We start from the raw sequence: 16,432 nt of genomic DNA, 5'->3' as shown, positions 1-16,432 counted from the left end.
GAACATATTTAGTCTCAACCTCTTATTGTTTACAGCTGAAAAACCTACGTAGTAAAGAGATATGAAAATTTAACCAACCATATGCCTTTTTTAAAACATGAAAAGTTCAGTCTCTCATCTCTTCAATCCATTCACCAACAGTCGGTGAGTCCGGTTAATATCCCTGAGAGCGCGGAAGTCTTACGGTCTGCCCACATGTACACCTCTCTGTCAGGTGGTAACCAGGGGCGTTTTTTGGGTTAGAAAACATTGGGGGCTTCAGCCCGGGGGGGGTGGAGGGCCCCCCCCCCCTTTTTTTTCTTTTTTTAAACACAGAAATACGCAATTTTAGAGTAATTAGAGATGAATACTGAATAACTAGAATCATTAGAGGTTCTCAAAGTGAGGTCCGTCCATGTCCATGAGAGGGATCTGGGCAGTCCCCATAGAGAATTCAAAGTTAACAGGACCAAATCATCAGTTTCTTATTTATTTATTTAACCTTTATTTAACCAGATAAAACATTGATCTGGTCCAAGAGGCCCCAACAGGAGTACAAATATACATATATACACATATATATATAATATATATACATATACTGTACATACATACACACATATATACCAATAACAAAATAAAAACACAGTCAAGAATCATACACATAAGCAAATAAACAAACAAACAAACATATGCACAGCCTATGTACAAAAGAAATAAACAGTTAATCTCTAGTCTTTACAGTTTTCTTCAAATGCATAAACACGCAAATCAAAAGTATTACACAATTATCAAAACCTTACACTCAAGGAGCAAAACATAGGCCCAGATTTGCACCCCTATAAGCACAATGTCAGCCTCACACTTTTTGCATATTTTCATCAGTCTCTACAGCATTGGCACATTCTCTGCGTACTTCACTTACAGTACTCTAATCACTGAGAAGTAGAATTGCTAAATGTGTTTTAGGTTAAGCACAGCAGTGTGTGTAACTGGTTCAAACAGAATTAAGTCATATGAAACGTGTGTTTCATATGGTAACAAAATGTAGTTTTTATAAATTAGTGTATGGTTTTGACAAGTGTTTAATTTAGCAAAGGGTCTGAGGTGTTCTGATAATTGTGTGTGGTTGTGCTAATTGTGTGTTTTGAAACACCGGGCCTCGTTTTCAAAATCATGCTTAAGCAATCGAAAAAAAACTGTATTGTGTGTTTCATTATATACATATTCCCAGTCGTCGACAGAATGCTGCAAGAGCTTGAGAGCAGGTTCTCATGAGTTGGAGAATAACTTATGAGAGGCATACAGGCATGTTATCCAGCCTCAGACCAGTTTCTCTCAGTGGAATTGCTGCAACCCCTCGCCACACATTACAATATCCAACTATTGCCAGAGGAGATCACAGTTGCAAAGTGTTTCCTGGTCAGGACAGGCAGAGATGCAGTCCATACTATCCTACTAAGTGTCTTTTCCCTCCTGGATGATAATAATAATAATAATAATAATAATAATAATAATAATAATAATAATAATAATAATAATAATAATAATAATAATAATAATAATAATAATAATAATAATAATAATAATAATAATAATAATAATAATAATAATAATAATAATAATAATAATAATAATAATAATAATAATAATAATAATTGTAACTGAGGGGTACAATTCCCTGACTGTATTGATAAGTATGGTATTATTAAACCACTACCTCTTGTACTTTAACTTCTGGCCATCCAGTACATGATATAGATATGATGAACACTTTCCCACCTGATGAAACGAAGTCCACACAAATGTACAAATCGAATATTTTATATAGCAAAGGGTATATACAACGTTCACTTGATGACATTTATGATTTGAAATGCACTTGTATGGCAAATGAGTATTCGTAGGTAAATCAACATTGAATGTCCAATCTCTGGTTACGCAGGGAGTAAGTATACAACCCGGTTCTTTAGGGAACTATAGCGATGGTACTTAAATGATTATAGCTGGATACACTAAGGGGGGGGGGGGGGGGGTCCCGCTGGTTGTAAGACAGTAGGAGGGGGGGTTAGAAGAGCCGCTGGCGGTATCCCATCTGGCCGACGATTTCTTGGGAGAATTCAGAGTCCTGAACACGATGCCCACAGAACCTCGGTCCGCAGATGAATACAGCTGGACCCTCTGGTGGACGGTAGCTGCCGGTCCACAACGGAGAGACGTGAGGCGACCTCACTGGTGTAGAATATATATTCGGTTTAATCTGATCCTTCACAACAGCCGCCCCCTAATTAGTCCCACCTAATTAGTTAAGCAGAGACAGATTAACCGCACTGTCTACCACTCAAGGTCCGCTGTAAGGTCAGTCAACTCACAAAGTCATGGGGTCATGGTCATCATCGATAGTATCTGGGAGTCGGGGCAGTTCTATTAGCCTCGCCACGGGTCGTGTGTAAGTTCGCCCTTGGACGAGTACTTCAGCTGCTCGGACCTTGCCATCGGCACCGGTGATCACTTTGCTTACGCGGCCAGCCGGCCACATAGCTCTGGGTAGTGACTGGTCGATAATCATGACGACTGTTCCTTCTGTCAAATTGTCTCTCTCTTTTACCCACTTCTGGCGGGTCTGTAGAGACGGTAGGTAGTGGAGTAGGAAGCTGCTCCAAAACTTGTCAGCTAGTACTTGACTGTACCTCCACATTCTTCGGCCGTTCGCTTCTTCAGGCCTGTACATTGTCTGGGGTAGCGCGGGGTCCAGCCGCCCCATTAAGAGTGTGTTGGGGGTGACTGGGTCGACATCTGCTACATCACTGGAGACGTAACCGAGGGGTTTTGAGTTCAATACTCCCTCGATCTCCGTGAGGACTGTCATTAGGACTTCCTCCGCCACAGTCTGGGCCCCAAGCACGGCGTACAGGGCTGTCTTTATAGAACGTACTTCTCGTTCCCAGGTTCCACCGAAGTGGGGTGCGTTCGGGGGATTAAACTGGAAGTCAATCTGGGATGGAGCTAGGTGGGTCTTAAGTTCTGGGCCCATAGCTTGGAAGCTCTCTCTCAGCTCTCTTTCTCCGCCTTTGAAGTTTGTCCCGTGATCAGACAACAATGTAGACGGTTTTCCTTTCCGTGATGTGAATCTTCGGAAGGCCATAAGGAATGAGTCTGTGCTCATGGTCGGAAGGAGCTCGATATGTATCGCTCTGGTGGTCATGCATTTGAATACAATACCCCACCGCTTCTCGGTTCCTCTTCCTCTCTTTATATACAACGGGCCAAAACAGTCCATGCCTGTGGAGTGGAATGGCTTGTCGCCGAGTCGGAGGCGACAGGGGGGTAAGTCAGCCATCCGTGGTATGCTGGGCTGCGCGCGCCACTTTCGGCAGTCTAGACAGGTTCGCTGGAAGCGTCGCACCGCTTCTCTTCCTTGAAGTATCCAATAGCGACGTCTGATCTCCGCGAAGACTCTCTCTGCTCCTGCGTGGTGTACATCCTCGTCGTATTTCTTTATGATCAGCTCTGTGACCTTGTGTCGGCTGTTCAAGACCATCGGGTACTTAATGTCATCCGGTAGATCGGGGGCTCTCCGCAGGCGACCACCCACTCTGATGAGATTATGGGCGTCACTCTCGGGTGCCAGGTGGAGCAGTCTGCTGTCTGATGGGACGGGCTTTCCTCCCTGTAGACAGTCTAGCTCATCGGGGAACGAGTCTCTCTGGGCTCGTTGTAGTAGAAGAAGTTCTGCTTCTTCGTAGTCAGCTGCTGAAATGTCAGTGGTGGACTGAATCTCTGGGTGGTGCCACAGGAATGTCTTTTGCTGCGCACTCTCTAGGGTAATGCAGTCATCTATGTTGGGGTCTGTGGAGGCGACTGTGCTCAGTCCACAGAACATAGGTTTCTTGTTCTCAGCCTCCTCGTTACTTGCTTCCCGTGGGGTGGGCGTAGGCCACTCTTCTTCCGGGAGCTTGAGGAATTCTGGTCCGTCACTGTAGATGTTGCGACGGGTGAGGTCATCCAGAGACATTCCCCGGGTGATGACATCAGCTGGGTTGTGTTTGGTGTCCACATACCGCCAGCTCGCTGCTTCTGTTAACTCTTGAATCTCGGTGACTCTGACTCCCACGAAGACTTTGTATCTGCATGAATCAGACTTGATCCATGTGAGTACTGTCGTGGAATCTGACCACAAGATTGTTCTGTGCACCGGAATGGTGAGTTCACGTTGGATTAACGTGGCTAGATGCGCTCCTGCTAGGGCTGCGCAGAGCTCTAGACGCGGGATAGATTGTTGCTTTCGTGGGGCTATTCTTGAGCGAGCCAGGATGAAAGCAGTGTGTATCTTTCCTCCCTTCTCTTGGGCACGCAAGTAGGCCACCGATCCATAGGCTACTTCGGAGGCGTCGCTGAAGACGTGTAGATCAATCTTGCATGTCTCTGGCCTCACTGTGGATGGGAAGTAGCTGCGGCGTATATTGACGCCTGGGAGTGAGCGGAGTTCCGTCTCCCACTCTCTCCATGTTGAGGCAAGGTGTGCGGGTATGGGGTCGTCCCAGCCCTGGTCCTTGTCCCATAGTGCTCGTACAATCATCTTTGCCCTGGTGGTGTAAGGTAGAATACATCCCAACGGGTCATATTGTCTGGCGAGTGTTCTGTACACACTCCGTCTGGTGGTCGGTGTCGCCGTCGACCTTCCCTGCTCTGGAGTCAGGGGTTTGTGTCTATAGTGGAGCGAGTCTGTTTTGAAGCGCCAGACTAGTCCTAGTGTCATTTCTTGGGCTTCTCCTGGGATGGTCGCCATCCAGGTCTCGCTGCTGGCAGCCTTGTCCGCGGGGGAGAGGCTGCGCAATACGTGCGGGTCACTGCTGGCCCACTGCCTGAGATCAAAGCCGCCTTTGATCAGGGAGGCGCGTAGCTTGATTAGGAGAGCCTCGGCTTCTTCTTGAGTCGAAACGCTTTGTAAACAGTTGTCCACGTAGAAACTGTTCTTCACACTGTGTCGGACCTCTTCATCTGCTGCTGGGTCCTCTGCGACGTGTTTCTGTAGTGCAAATGTAGCACAGCACGGGCTGCATGTGGTTCCGAAGGGGAGTACTTCCCACTGGTAGATGGCTGGGTTCTCATCTCCGATCCTCTCTCTCCATAGGAACCGCAGCAGGGGCTTGTCCTCCTCCACTAGTCTCACCTGCAGGAACATCCCTTTGATATCCCCGCTGATAGCCACCTTGTCCTGGCGGAAGCGCAGTAGCACGCCTAGTAGGGAGGGGCCGAGTGTGGGGCCGGGCAAGAGCTCTTTATTCAGATTTTGGGATCCGATCTGGTAGCTGCAGTTAAACACAATGCGATCCTTGCCGTTGTGGTGGACCTTGTGATGCGGCACGTACCTCTTTAATGTCAATCTTTGTCACGTGTCCCGCTGTGATTAGCTTCTCAATCTCAGCGCGGTACACACCCTCTTGAGCGGGGTCTTTGGCTAGGCGCCGCTCCGTGTTCAATAGATAGCGCTACGTGGCGTCTTTCTTTGCGTGAAAGGTGGGCATTCCCTCTCGCCTCAGGAGTGGAGTTGCGTATCTCATCACTCCGCCGACTGTGACTCTCTTTGTCCCTTGCTCGAGTAGGTTGATGGCGTAAATGTCTTCTTTAGAACGAATATCTTTCTTTTCGTTCTTAAAGGGCATTGTCTCTAGTGTCCATAGCCTCTCGACATGCTGCAGGAGAGTGGTGTCTTCTTCTGTCGTTCTGGAGTGGAGGCAGCTAGTGGCTGCTGTTCGGTTGAGAGATTTAGCGAGGGGGCCTTGTAGTGTCCACCCTAGGCGGGTCTCGACTGCTGCAGGACAGCCTCGGGGTCCTGTATGGACCCGGTCAATCGGGACTATGAGTTCTGCATGGTCGGAGCCTATCAGCAGGGTCGGGGTAGCGCCGTCTATGAGCGGGATAGGTAGTTGACGCAGGTGCACATATTTATCCATCAACTTGGCGATAGGGTAGGTGTACTGCGATAGTCCTATTTCTTGGCTGGTGAAAGCATTTGTAATCCTATACCGTCGCTCTGGCTGCCCGTTTGCTGCGATAGTGAAGGAGACATTCTCGCCCTTTATCGTCTTTAAATCTCTTCTTATTGTCCGAATCGTCATTTGGTTCTCGCTCCCCCGCAGTCCCAGCTGGGCCGCAGCGGACGCGAGCAGAAGGGTCTTCTCTGACCCGTCATCAAGGACGGCGTAAGTGTCCATGACTTTATCTTGGTAGCTCAATGTCACACGGACTACCTTTAAGAGCACTTGGGCGCCGCTGCTGCTGGCGGGGTCAATGTACATGACACTTGCCTTGGTGCCGCTCGATGGTGCAGGTGAAGGCCGTCTTCTGTTATTGTCGTGTAGTATATCTAGATGGGCTCCGTCGCACCGACTGCACCTTTTCTTTAGGCGGCATTCGGCTGCCATGTGACTGCGCGCACATCGGTAACAGCGCCTGTTGGACTTTATCCATTGACTCACTTCTTCTGCATTCATCTCTGTGAACAGGTCACATTGTGACAGCCAGTGTTCTTTCTCACAGTAGGGGCACACCATCTTCCACTTCTCTTTTCTCGAGGGGGTACTGTGGCTCTTACTGCTCGGTACTGACTCTGATTGGTGCATGACAGTCACCGATCTTCTTCCATCATTTATTCTCCTGGGTCCCTCTCTGGAGCTTGGCGTGCTCCGCCCGAACGTATCCAGTCGTAAGCTGCTGACTTCTCTCGCCAGGAAGTCGGCTAGATCAAGGAGGGATGGTTCGGGGCCGTTAGGATCCCGGTAGTCCCTCTGCCGCCTAAAACGCTCTTGTCTTGCGGGTGGCAGCTTCTCCAAAATCCTCTCGACGTTAGAGTTGGCGTATAGCTCATGCATGCCCTTTTCCCGTTGCGCTCCCAGCATCCCTACCAGGGACTGCACTTTGATTGACAGGTCGTCTAATGAGCGATTGTCTGTTGCTGGGGGTAGGCGATCAATATGCCTTATCTCTTGGATTACGTAATCCCATATACGTCCATATCTCTGGTCCAGCGCTGCTAGGGCCGCGGTGTATGGGGTCGTAGAGGTGGCATAGGCTAGCGCTATATTGTGCGCTCGCGGTACTTTCAGGTGCTTCAGTAATATTGCATACTTGTGGCGTTCATCAGCGACATCCACCATCATTGTCTCTAAGCACATCCGGAGCTCCGTGTACTGTGCTCGATTCTCATAGGTGAAGTCTGGAAACGACGGCGTGGCAATGTATGACGCCGTGGATGGCTGATACATCGGCGAGCGTTGGGGGAGAGACCTCCTAGGCGAGTCCCCTCTTGCGCCTCTCTGTGGGCTGGTACAGACAGGGTACCATGGCCCGCTGGTCCAGGTGCTATTCTTCGGGGCTGGTCGTGCGTCGTGCTCACCCGTGAATAGAGTCGGGGGTCTGTAGCGCAGCGCCGTGGGGGTATAGCCTGGGCTGTACTGGACCTCCTGGTCCGGTGGAGTACTGTGCTGTCGTCGGGCTTGGTTCTCCTCCTCTCCCTCTTCTTCCTCTATCAGGTCTTCCAGATCCTGTAGTCGTTTATTTAGCTTCTCCGCAGTGTATGCCGCTCCTTCCTTGTAGCTGGGTCTCGCTTGGACCGGTCTGGGAAGGGGGTCTGCGGGGGGTATAGGCTTGGTCTGTTGGTCAAGTTCAGGGTCGCTTGCTCGATTAGGAGACGCTGCCCTTGACTGTTGTCTCGACGAGTTCCTTGAACCCCTGGCGGAGGGAGAGGGTGTTGCCTTGAGGATCAGCTGCTCCATTAGCTGCGCTTGTAACTTGTCGCGCTCGGCTTGTAGTCTGTCGCGCTCGGCTTCGCGCTGGATGAGAGCGAGTTCGCGCTCTGCGTCTCTTTGGGCACCGGCAGCGGCACGCTGGGTGTCTGCTCGGCCTCTTGCCATATTCTCTTCCGTCTGGAGGCGTCTCATCTCCAGGCGTATGCGCTCTTCTTCGCTCCGTTGTTGCGCTTGGAGTTGTTCGCGCTCGCTAAGCGTCTGTGCTTGGAGTCGATCGCGTTCACCCTGAAGTCGATCGCGTTCGGTAGAGGCTGTCAGGCTGACGAGGAACGCCTGTTGTAGCATCATCTCCGCTTCGCTGGGGGAAGGCGGTTGTGGAGGTGAGCCGCTCCTGGGTGAGCCGCTCCTGGGTGTACTCGTTGGGGAGTCCTGGAGCTCTATTTCCTCTGCGGTCTCCTCCTCTTCTTCCGTGCAGAGTTCTCTCTCTGTAGGGTTGTCTTCCTCCCGGGGCTGGTCGGGGACTACTTCTTTGGTATTGGCGGGGGGTAAAGGCATGTCAGCTCCCTCCTGGTCCCCACCGTGAGCTTGGTCAGTTACATTAGAACCTACTAGGGCCTCTGTGGTCGGGGAAACCTGGTCGTTAAGGTCAGACATAATTTTACTTTCTACTTTTACCGCGTTTACCGTTTGTCGAAGGCTAGGTAGTTGACTGACAGCGTAATCCTCTAAGTACTGAGGTGGCTGTCGTCTGCGCTGCGGGCGTTCTACGTTAGGAGGACCGTTTCGTGGAGTGTTCATCATAGGCCATTTTAATATTAATAACACTATATTAATATTACACTAGTTACCATCCGGCTCGAAGGACCAATTGTAACTGAGGGGTACAATTCCCTGACTGTATTGATAAGTATGGTATTATTAAACCACTACCTCTTGTACTTTAACTTCTGGCCATCCAGTACATGATATAGATATGATGAACACTTTCCCACCTGATGAAACGAAGTCCACACAAATGTACAAATCGAATATTTTATATAGCAAAGGGTATATACAACGTTCACTTGATGACATTTATGATTTGAAATGCACTTGTATGGCAAATGAGTATTCGTAGGTAAATCAACATTGAATGTCCAATCTCTGGTTACGCAGGGAGTAAGTATACAACCCGGTTCTTTAGGGAACTATAGCGATGGTACTTAAATGATTATAGCTGGATACACTAAGGGGGGGGGGGGGGGTCCCGCTGGTTGTAAGACAGTAGGAGGGGGGGTTAGAAGAGCCGCTGGCGGTATCCCATCTGGCCGACGATTTCTTGGGAGAATTCAGAGTCCTGAACACGATGCCCACAGAACCTCGGTCCGCAGATGAATACAGCTGGACCCTCTGGTGGACGGTAGCTGCCGGTCCACAACGGAGAGACGTGAGGCGACCTCACTGGTGTAGAGCGCCGTCTCACCTGGACTCCTCTCCGGGGGGTAGTTCCAACACTCAGCAGTGTTGGCCGTTATCCATGGAATAATCAAAGCACCCAAAGCATGTAGATAATCCAAGCCGTGGAAGGCTCGCCGTCGTCCGGGTAAAGTAATCCAATGTACAGGTCCACTCGTCCTGGCCCGGAGCTCCTCGGATGCAAGCACCACAAGTGGTCTGCCCAGCCTGGTTAAGACTCCAGATAACGTCAGGAACGATGGGGGTGCTGCTCACTTTATAACTCTAACCGAACGATGCACCATACATAATAGACTATTATTAGCTTAATAGAAATACGTCCAACTCGACGGTATAGTGCCAAACTATGACAATTCAACTATTAATCCACACGATATCTCAATGCCTATTCTGAAGCCAAGTAGGCCATACTGCACCACACGTGCGTCGTGGGTGAGGCTTTGCGTCTGTTACTAGGTTGGAGGGTAAAGAACTAATGGACTAAAAGAAAGTTCTACTTTACTTGCGCCATATATATATGCGCTGTGAACAAATAGTACCATTCGTATTTCGCCAGACGTATTCCTACGCGGAACCGGGCTTGCCACGACATGTTGGTCGGCACGATTGAACTTGAACCTAGGGGTATGGCTGCTGGCGCCAGGTTCTCGTCCAATGGTAGAATGAAACTATTATGGGCTGTTTAGTAGACTAAAGGGATATTCAGTGCATATTGTACAAGGAATATACAGGGGATATCAAACGATATACAAATACTATTAAATATATATCCATAAATAAATATATATATTCGGTTTAATCTGATCCTTCACAACAATAATAATAATAATAATAATAATAATAATAATAATAATAATAATAATAATAATAATAATAATAATAATAATAATAATAATAATAATAATAATAATAATAATAATAATAATAATAATATTAATATTAATATTAATATTAATAATAATAATAATAATAATAATAATAATAATAATAATAATAATAATAATAATAATAATAATAATAATAATAATAATAATAATAATAATAAAATAATAAAATAAAATAAAATAAAATAATAATAATAATAATAATAATAATAATAATAATAATAATAATAATAATAATAATAATAATAATAATAATAATAATAATAATAATAATAATAATAATAATAATAATAATGCATTTGATTTATAAGGTGCCTTTCAGGACACTAAAAAAAAAGTCCACAAATTGGTAAATTTAAAAGTACTAAAAACCAACAAAAAATACCAAACACTAACAAACATTCAGCACAGACAATGGGGATGATGACATCTAAAAAAAAAAAAAAAAAAGGAAAAAAGGGAGAAAATGTAAAAAAAAAAAAATTGTTTTTTTAATGTCCGGGGCTAGGAGAAAAACATCCGGGGCTAAAGCACTGGAAGCCCAGGGCTAACGACGCCACTGGCCGACACCCCTCTCTCCCGTCCCCCCTGTTGAGGGCCCAGGTCTCCCTGTGGAGGACCCTGGTCTCCCTGCCAAGGGCCCTGGTCTCCCTGTTGAGGGCCCTGGTCTCCCTGTGGAGGGCCCTGGTCTCCCTGTTGAGGGCCCTGGTCTCCCTGTCGAAGGCCCAGGTCTCCCTGTGGAGGGCCCTGGTCTCCCTGTGGAGGGCCCTGGTCTCCCTGTTGAGGGCCCTGGTCTCCCTGTCGAAGGCCCTGGTCTCCCTGTCGAAGGCCCAGGTCTCCCTGTGGAGGGCCCTGGTCTCCCTGTCAAGGGCCCTGGTCTCCCTGTTAAGGGCCCAGGTCTCCCTGTCGAGGGCAGAGGTCTCCCTGTTGAGGGCCCTGGTCTCCCTGTCGAGGGCCCAGGTCTCCCTGTCGAGGGCCCAGGTCTCCCTGTTGAGGGCCCAGGTCTCCCTGTTAAGGGCCCAGGTCTCCCTGTCGAGGGCCCAGGTCTTTATGTTGTTCCGTCTCGCACTCCTTCTTGTCCATGTTTCCCCCGGCTGCTCTAATATAACAAAGAAAAGAGAGAGATCTGCACCCTCTCCTTCATGTGTCAACCTTATTAATCCAACCTTGGCACCAGATGGAAGATGGGGATCCTACCAACTGCTAAAATGTTAACTATGGCGTTTTATGACGACCCCTATTTATTGATATCCAGTCTATTATAAGACATTAATACATATCCTGAAAACCGATTTACAAAATGAATGGCAAGGTTTATTGCAATAGATGTAAAAGGTACAATTCCAACCCTTATTCAATTGCTATATTCCTGTCTGTATTCTGAGTGTAATGTACTGGAGATTAACCTGTCAACCGTGATAACAATACACACTATGATACCAGCACACACACACACACACACACACACACACACACACACACACACACACACACACACACACACACACACACACACACACACACACACACACACACACACACACACACACACACACACACACACACACACACACACATACAACAACAGCAACAACACACATGCATGGATGTTACAGATTGAACACACACTCTACTGAGCTCAACTGACTCTCTACTGACCCTTTACTGACTCTCTACTGACTCTCTACTGACCGTCTACTGACTCTCTACTGACCCTCTGCTGACTCTCTGCTGACTCTCTGCTGACTCTCTACTGACCCTCTGCTGACTCTCTACTGACTCTCTACTGACTCTCTACTGACTCTCTACTGACCCTCTTCTGACTCTCTACTGACCCTCTGCTGACTCTCTACTGACTCTCTACTGACCCTTTACTGACTCTCTGCTGACTCTCTACTGACTCTCTACTGACTCTCTACTGACTCTCTACTGACTCTCTACTGACTCTCTACTGACTCTCTACTGACTCTCTGCTGACTCTCTGCTGACTCTCTACTGACTCTCTACTGACTCTCTACTGACTCTCTACTGACTCTCTACTGACTCTCTACTGACTCTCTGCTGACACTCTGCTGACTCTCTACTGACCCTCTACTGACTCTCTACTGACCCTTTACTGACTCTCTGCTGACTCTCTACTGACTCTCTACTGACTCTCTGCTGACTCTCTGCTGACTCTCTACTGACTCTCTGCTGACTCTCTACTGACCCTCTACTGACTCTCTACTGACTCTCTACTGACCCTCTACTGACTCTCTACTGACTCTCTACTGACCCTCTACTGACTCTCTACTGACTCTCTACTGACTCTCTACTGACTCTCTACTGACTCTCTGCTGACTCTCTACTGACTCTCTACTGACTCTCTACTGACTCTCTACTGACTCTCTACTGACTCTGCTGACTCTCTGCTGACTCTCTACTGACCCTCTACTGACTCTCTACTGACTCTCTACTGACCCTCTACTGACTCTCTACTGACTCTCTACTGACTCTACTGACTCTCTACTGTTCTCTACTGACTCTCTACTGATCCTCTACTGACCCTCTACTGACTCTCTACTGACTCTCTACTGACTCTACTGACTCTCTACTGACTCTCTACTGACTCTACTGACTCTCTACTGACCCTCTACTGACTCTCTACTGACCCTCTACTGACTCTCTACTGACTCTCTGCTGATCCTCTACTGACCCTCTACTGACTCTCTACTGACTCTCTACTGACCCTTTACTGACTCTCTACTGACTCTCTACTGACCCTCTACTGACTCTACTGACCCTTTACTGACCCTCTACTGACTCTCTACTGACTCTCTACTGACCCTCTACTGACCCTCTACTGACTCTCTACTGACCCTCTGCTGACTCTCTACTGACACTCTACTGACTCTCTACTGACCCTCTACTGACTCTCTACTGACTCTCTACTGACCCTCTACTGACCCTCTACTGACTCTCTACTGACCCTCTGCTGACCCTCTACTGACTCTCTACTGACCCTCTACTGACTCTCTACTGACTCTCTACTGACCCTCTACTGACCCTCTACTGACTCTCTACTGACCCTCTACTGACTCTCTACTGACCCTCTACTGACTCTCTACTGACCCTCTACTGACTCTCTCTACTGACTCTCTACTGACTCTCTACTGACCCTCTACTGACCCTCTACTGACTCTCTACTGACCCTCTACTGACCCTCTACTGACTCTCTACTGAGCTCTCTACTGACCCTCTACTGACTGCTGGAAAACAAATATTCATTAGCAAGAGAGAATATTGTTTAGAGAATATTGCCCCAGCTGTGATGCGCCCGCAGCCACGAGAGCGATGCTCGAGTGGCGTAGGAATCACAGAGTGTATTATTGCTTTTATACAGCAAGTTACACCGTCAGGAAAAATATAGGATGAATACAGACAATTCTAGGGTCTTTTATATTGGTTTCAGTGAACTTGGCGTAGAAAATTTTTTCCTAAAGATGTATCGTTGCTATGGAATTTCAAATGGAGTAGGCTATCAACCAGCTTGGCAACGCAAACAACTTACGTATTATTCTAATTTATACAACAGGTAGGTCCGACCACCTATTTACCGAGGTGGAACGCTGTTTTAATGTACGACCTAGGACCATTATTTTTATTATTATTATAAAAATCAAGCGAGAATGTACCCATTTAGATTCCAAATATGTAGTCAGTTCGTCTAAATGAGAATTTGCTCCAACGTTTTCGGAGATTGGGCGGCTGCGACAGGACTGGTTGATGCATGCCCAGTTTAACAATGTGAGGTTTGATTGATTGATTGAAAACTTTATTAACAGATTGCAGAATGGGTACAATACAGCACAGCTCAATACAAACAACTGCTAAGAGGATGAAGACCAGAAAAAGACCTTCGTCTTGTTTACATAAGGGTCCTCCATTTTCAATTCATCAAGAATGAACTACTAAGGTTAACTATCGTAATTGATCGTCCCGCTATATTCCTTTATCCGTAATTGATCAGTCTGCCCAGTTAGTAGCTAGATTAATATATTTAGTGAAAGTGTCAATAATCAAATAGTCTGGACAAAGCCATCGCTTTTATCCATCTGATTCAGATGACTCTAACAGACATTTTGAACCGCTCTTGGTCCATATATGGGCATAATGCATGCTGTGACGCGGGGGATTCCCCAATCTCCTCCGTAGAACAGACCGTCTCATTTAACAAGAGGCTTGTTTGAGATTCAAATAGCTCCTACAGGTACGTTAAATCAAACGTAACGTTGTCCGCGGAGTAGGTCATGTAATGTTTACAGTTTCCGTTTGATGAATGGCAGTTGAAACATTCTAAAACATTCTAAAGCCAGCGCAGTGGTATATTCATGGTGATTTAACCGTGAGTGTACTCACGGCTTAGAATGCTCTCGACCAATCACAATGTGTGGTCGGACCTACCTGTTGTATAAAATTTTATAAACATAATTTTAATTCAACATATTACTTTTTAAACATATTAAAAGACTGTTCCTGCATTTCTCACTACAAAAGCCAGACAGATACAAAACTAATACCTGATGGATCATTATGCACTCCCTCAGTTAAAAACACCACAGGCTTTAATCACAAGAAAACTATGACTCTTCAGTTAAAAACATCACAGGCTTTAATCACAAGACAACTATGACTCTTCAGTTAAAAACATCACAGGCTTTAATCACAAGACAACTATGACTCTTCAGTTAAAAACATCACAGGCTTTAATCACAAGACAACTATGACTCTTCAGTTAAAAACACCACAGGCTTTAATCAAAAGAAAACTATGACGCTTCAGTTAAAAACATCACAGGCTTTAATCACAAGACAACTATGACTCTTCAGTTAAAAACATCACAGGCTTTAATCACAAGACAACTATGACTCTTCAGTTAAAAACATCACAGGCTTTAATCACAAGACAACTATGACTCTTCAGTTAAAAACATCACAGGATTTAATCACAAGACAACTATGACTCTTCAGTTAAAAACATCACAGGCTTTAATCACAAGAAAACTATGACTCTTTAGTTAAAAACATCACAGGCTTTAATCACAAGAAAACTATGACTCTTCAGTTAAAAACATCACAGGCTTTAATCACAAGAAAACTATGACTCTTCAGTTAAAAACATCACAGGCTTTAATCACAAGAAAACTATGACTCTTCAGTTAAAAACATCACAGGATTTAATCACAAGACAACTATGACTCTTCAGTTACGGTAGAATGCTTAAACTCTCCAAACTCTCCAATACTCACTCCCCCCTCTCTTACCAAACACTCCAATACCCCCCCCCCCCCAGAAACCAGGAAACCAAATACATTCTCAGTCACCGTTGGCTACACATATTTGATGTTTTAATACATTTAATTGTGCTTCTTCAGGGACTGGAAGAATCTGGCTTGATGAGGTACGATGCACCGGCACAGAGACCAGTATCTTCGACTGCCCCGCGCGCGGTGTTGGAATTCACGACTGTTCACATAACGAGGACGCTGGAGTGCAATGTACCTAGAACTGACAGACAACAGGCCAGATGGGAAGACATGCTATTTGAATGTCAGATGCACACGCACGCACGCACGCACGCACGCACGCACGCACGCACGCACGCACGCACGCACGCACGCACACACACACACACACACACACACACACACACACACACACACACACACACACACACACACACACACACACACACACACACACACACACACACACACTCTACCTCACCCCCACCCAGGAACCAGTTTTGTTGTAAGCCTGATTAAGTTGGCAGACACACACACACGAAACTAAAACTAATTGAGGACCCACATACCGGTGGAACAAGATTACCCTCCACACAGGAGCCAGAATGAGTGAATTACCATGTTAATGTCTAGGACGAAAGTCAGCCTTTGTTTTCAAAGAAATGTATTGTAATTATGCTATGTGGACTAGTCGACTCCAGTACTAGGTACGGAGTCAGAAAGTGTTTAAATACCGAGCAGTCTCGACATTAAGAGACACACATGTCAGGAGACCCAGCTGGATGTGTCATTGAGAGATTTTGATATCATCTGAATGCTTTGGAAAACTACCTTGCTGCTGTTTGTCAATAAAACAAACTTTCACTCCCGGACCATTGCTCCACAAACCACTTGTTTCCAGCCTTTTTCTGCTCCTCCGAGCGGACACAGAATCAAGCGTGCCAAATTAAGTCACGTTAAAGTGGCGCCGAAAACCAGGGAACGACAAACCAGGGGAACCGAATCGACAGAGAATCAAGCAACTTTTGGACCTCGCCAGCAGAACTAAGTTATTTTCTTCAAACAACTGAGGAGGACAT

At 46.5% G+C, this 16,432-nt stretch overlaps 1 protein-coding gene across 1 annotated transcript in view; it reads left to right on the top strand.

Annotated features, from left to right (window-relative positions):
- The window catches only part of marco (macrophage receptor with collagenous structure), a 99,629-nt gene extending 83,410 nt beyond the window's left edge, over positions 1–16,219 (top strand). Inside the window, exon 15 of the mRNA XM_084314799.1 lies at positions 15,483–16,219. Within this exon, the coding sequence (XP_084170925.1) occupies positions 15,483–15,613 (131 nt within the window). The 3' untranslated portion in view covers positions 15,614–16,219. The remainder of the gene's footprint in view (positions 1–15,482) is intronic.
- The last annotated feature ends 213 nt before the right edge of the window (positions 16,220–16,432 follow it).

Source organism: Notolepis coatsorum, assembly GCF_963971535.1.
Source record: "Notolepis coatsorum genome assembly, chromosome: 5".
NCBI lineage: Eukaryota > Metazoa > Chordata > Actinopteri > Aulopiformes > Paralepididae > Notolepis > Notolepis coatsorum.
This window is presented reverse-complemented; position numbering and strand designations above follow the sequence as displayed.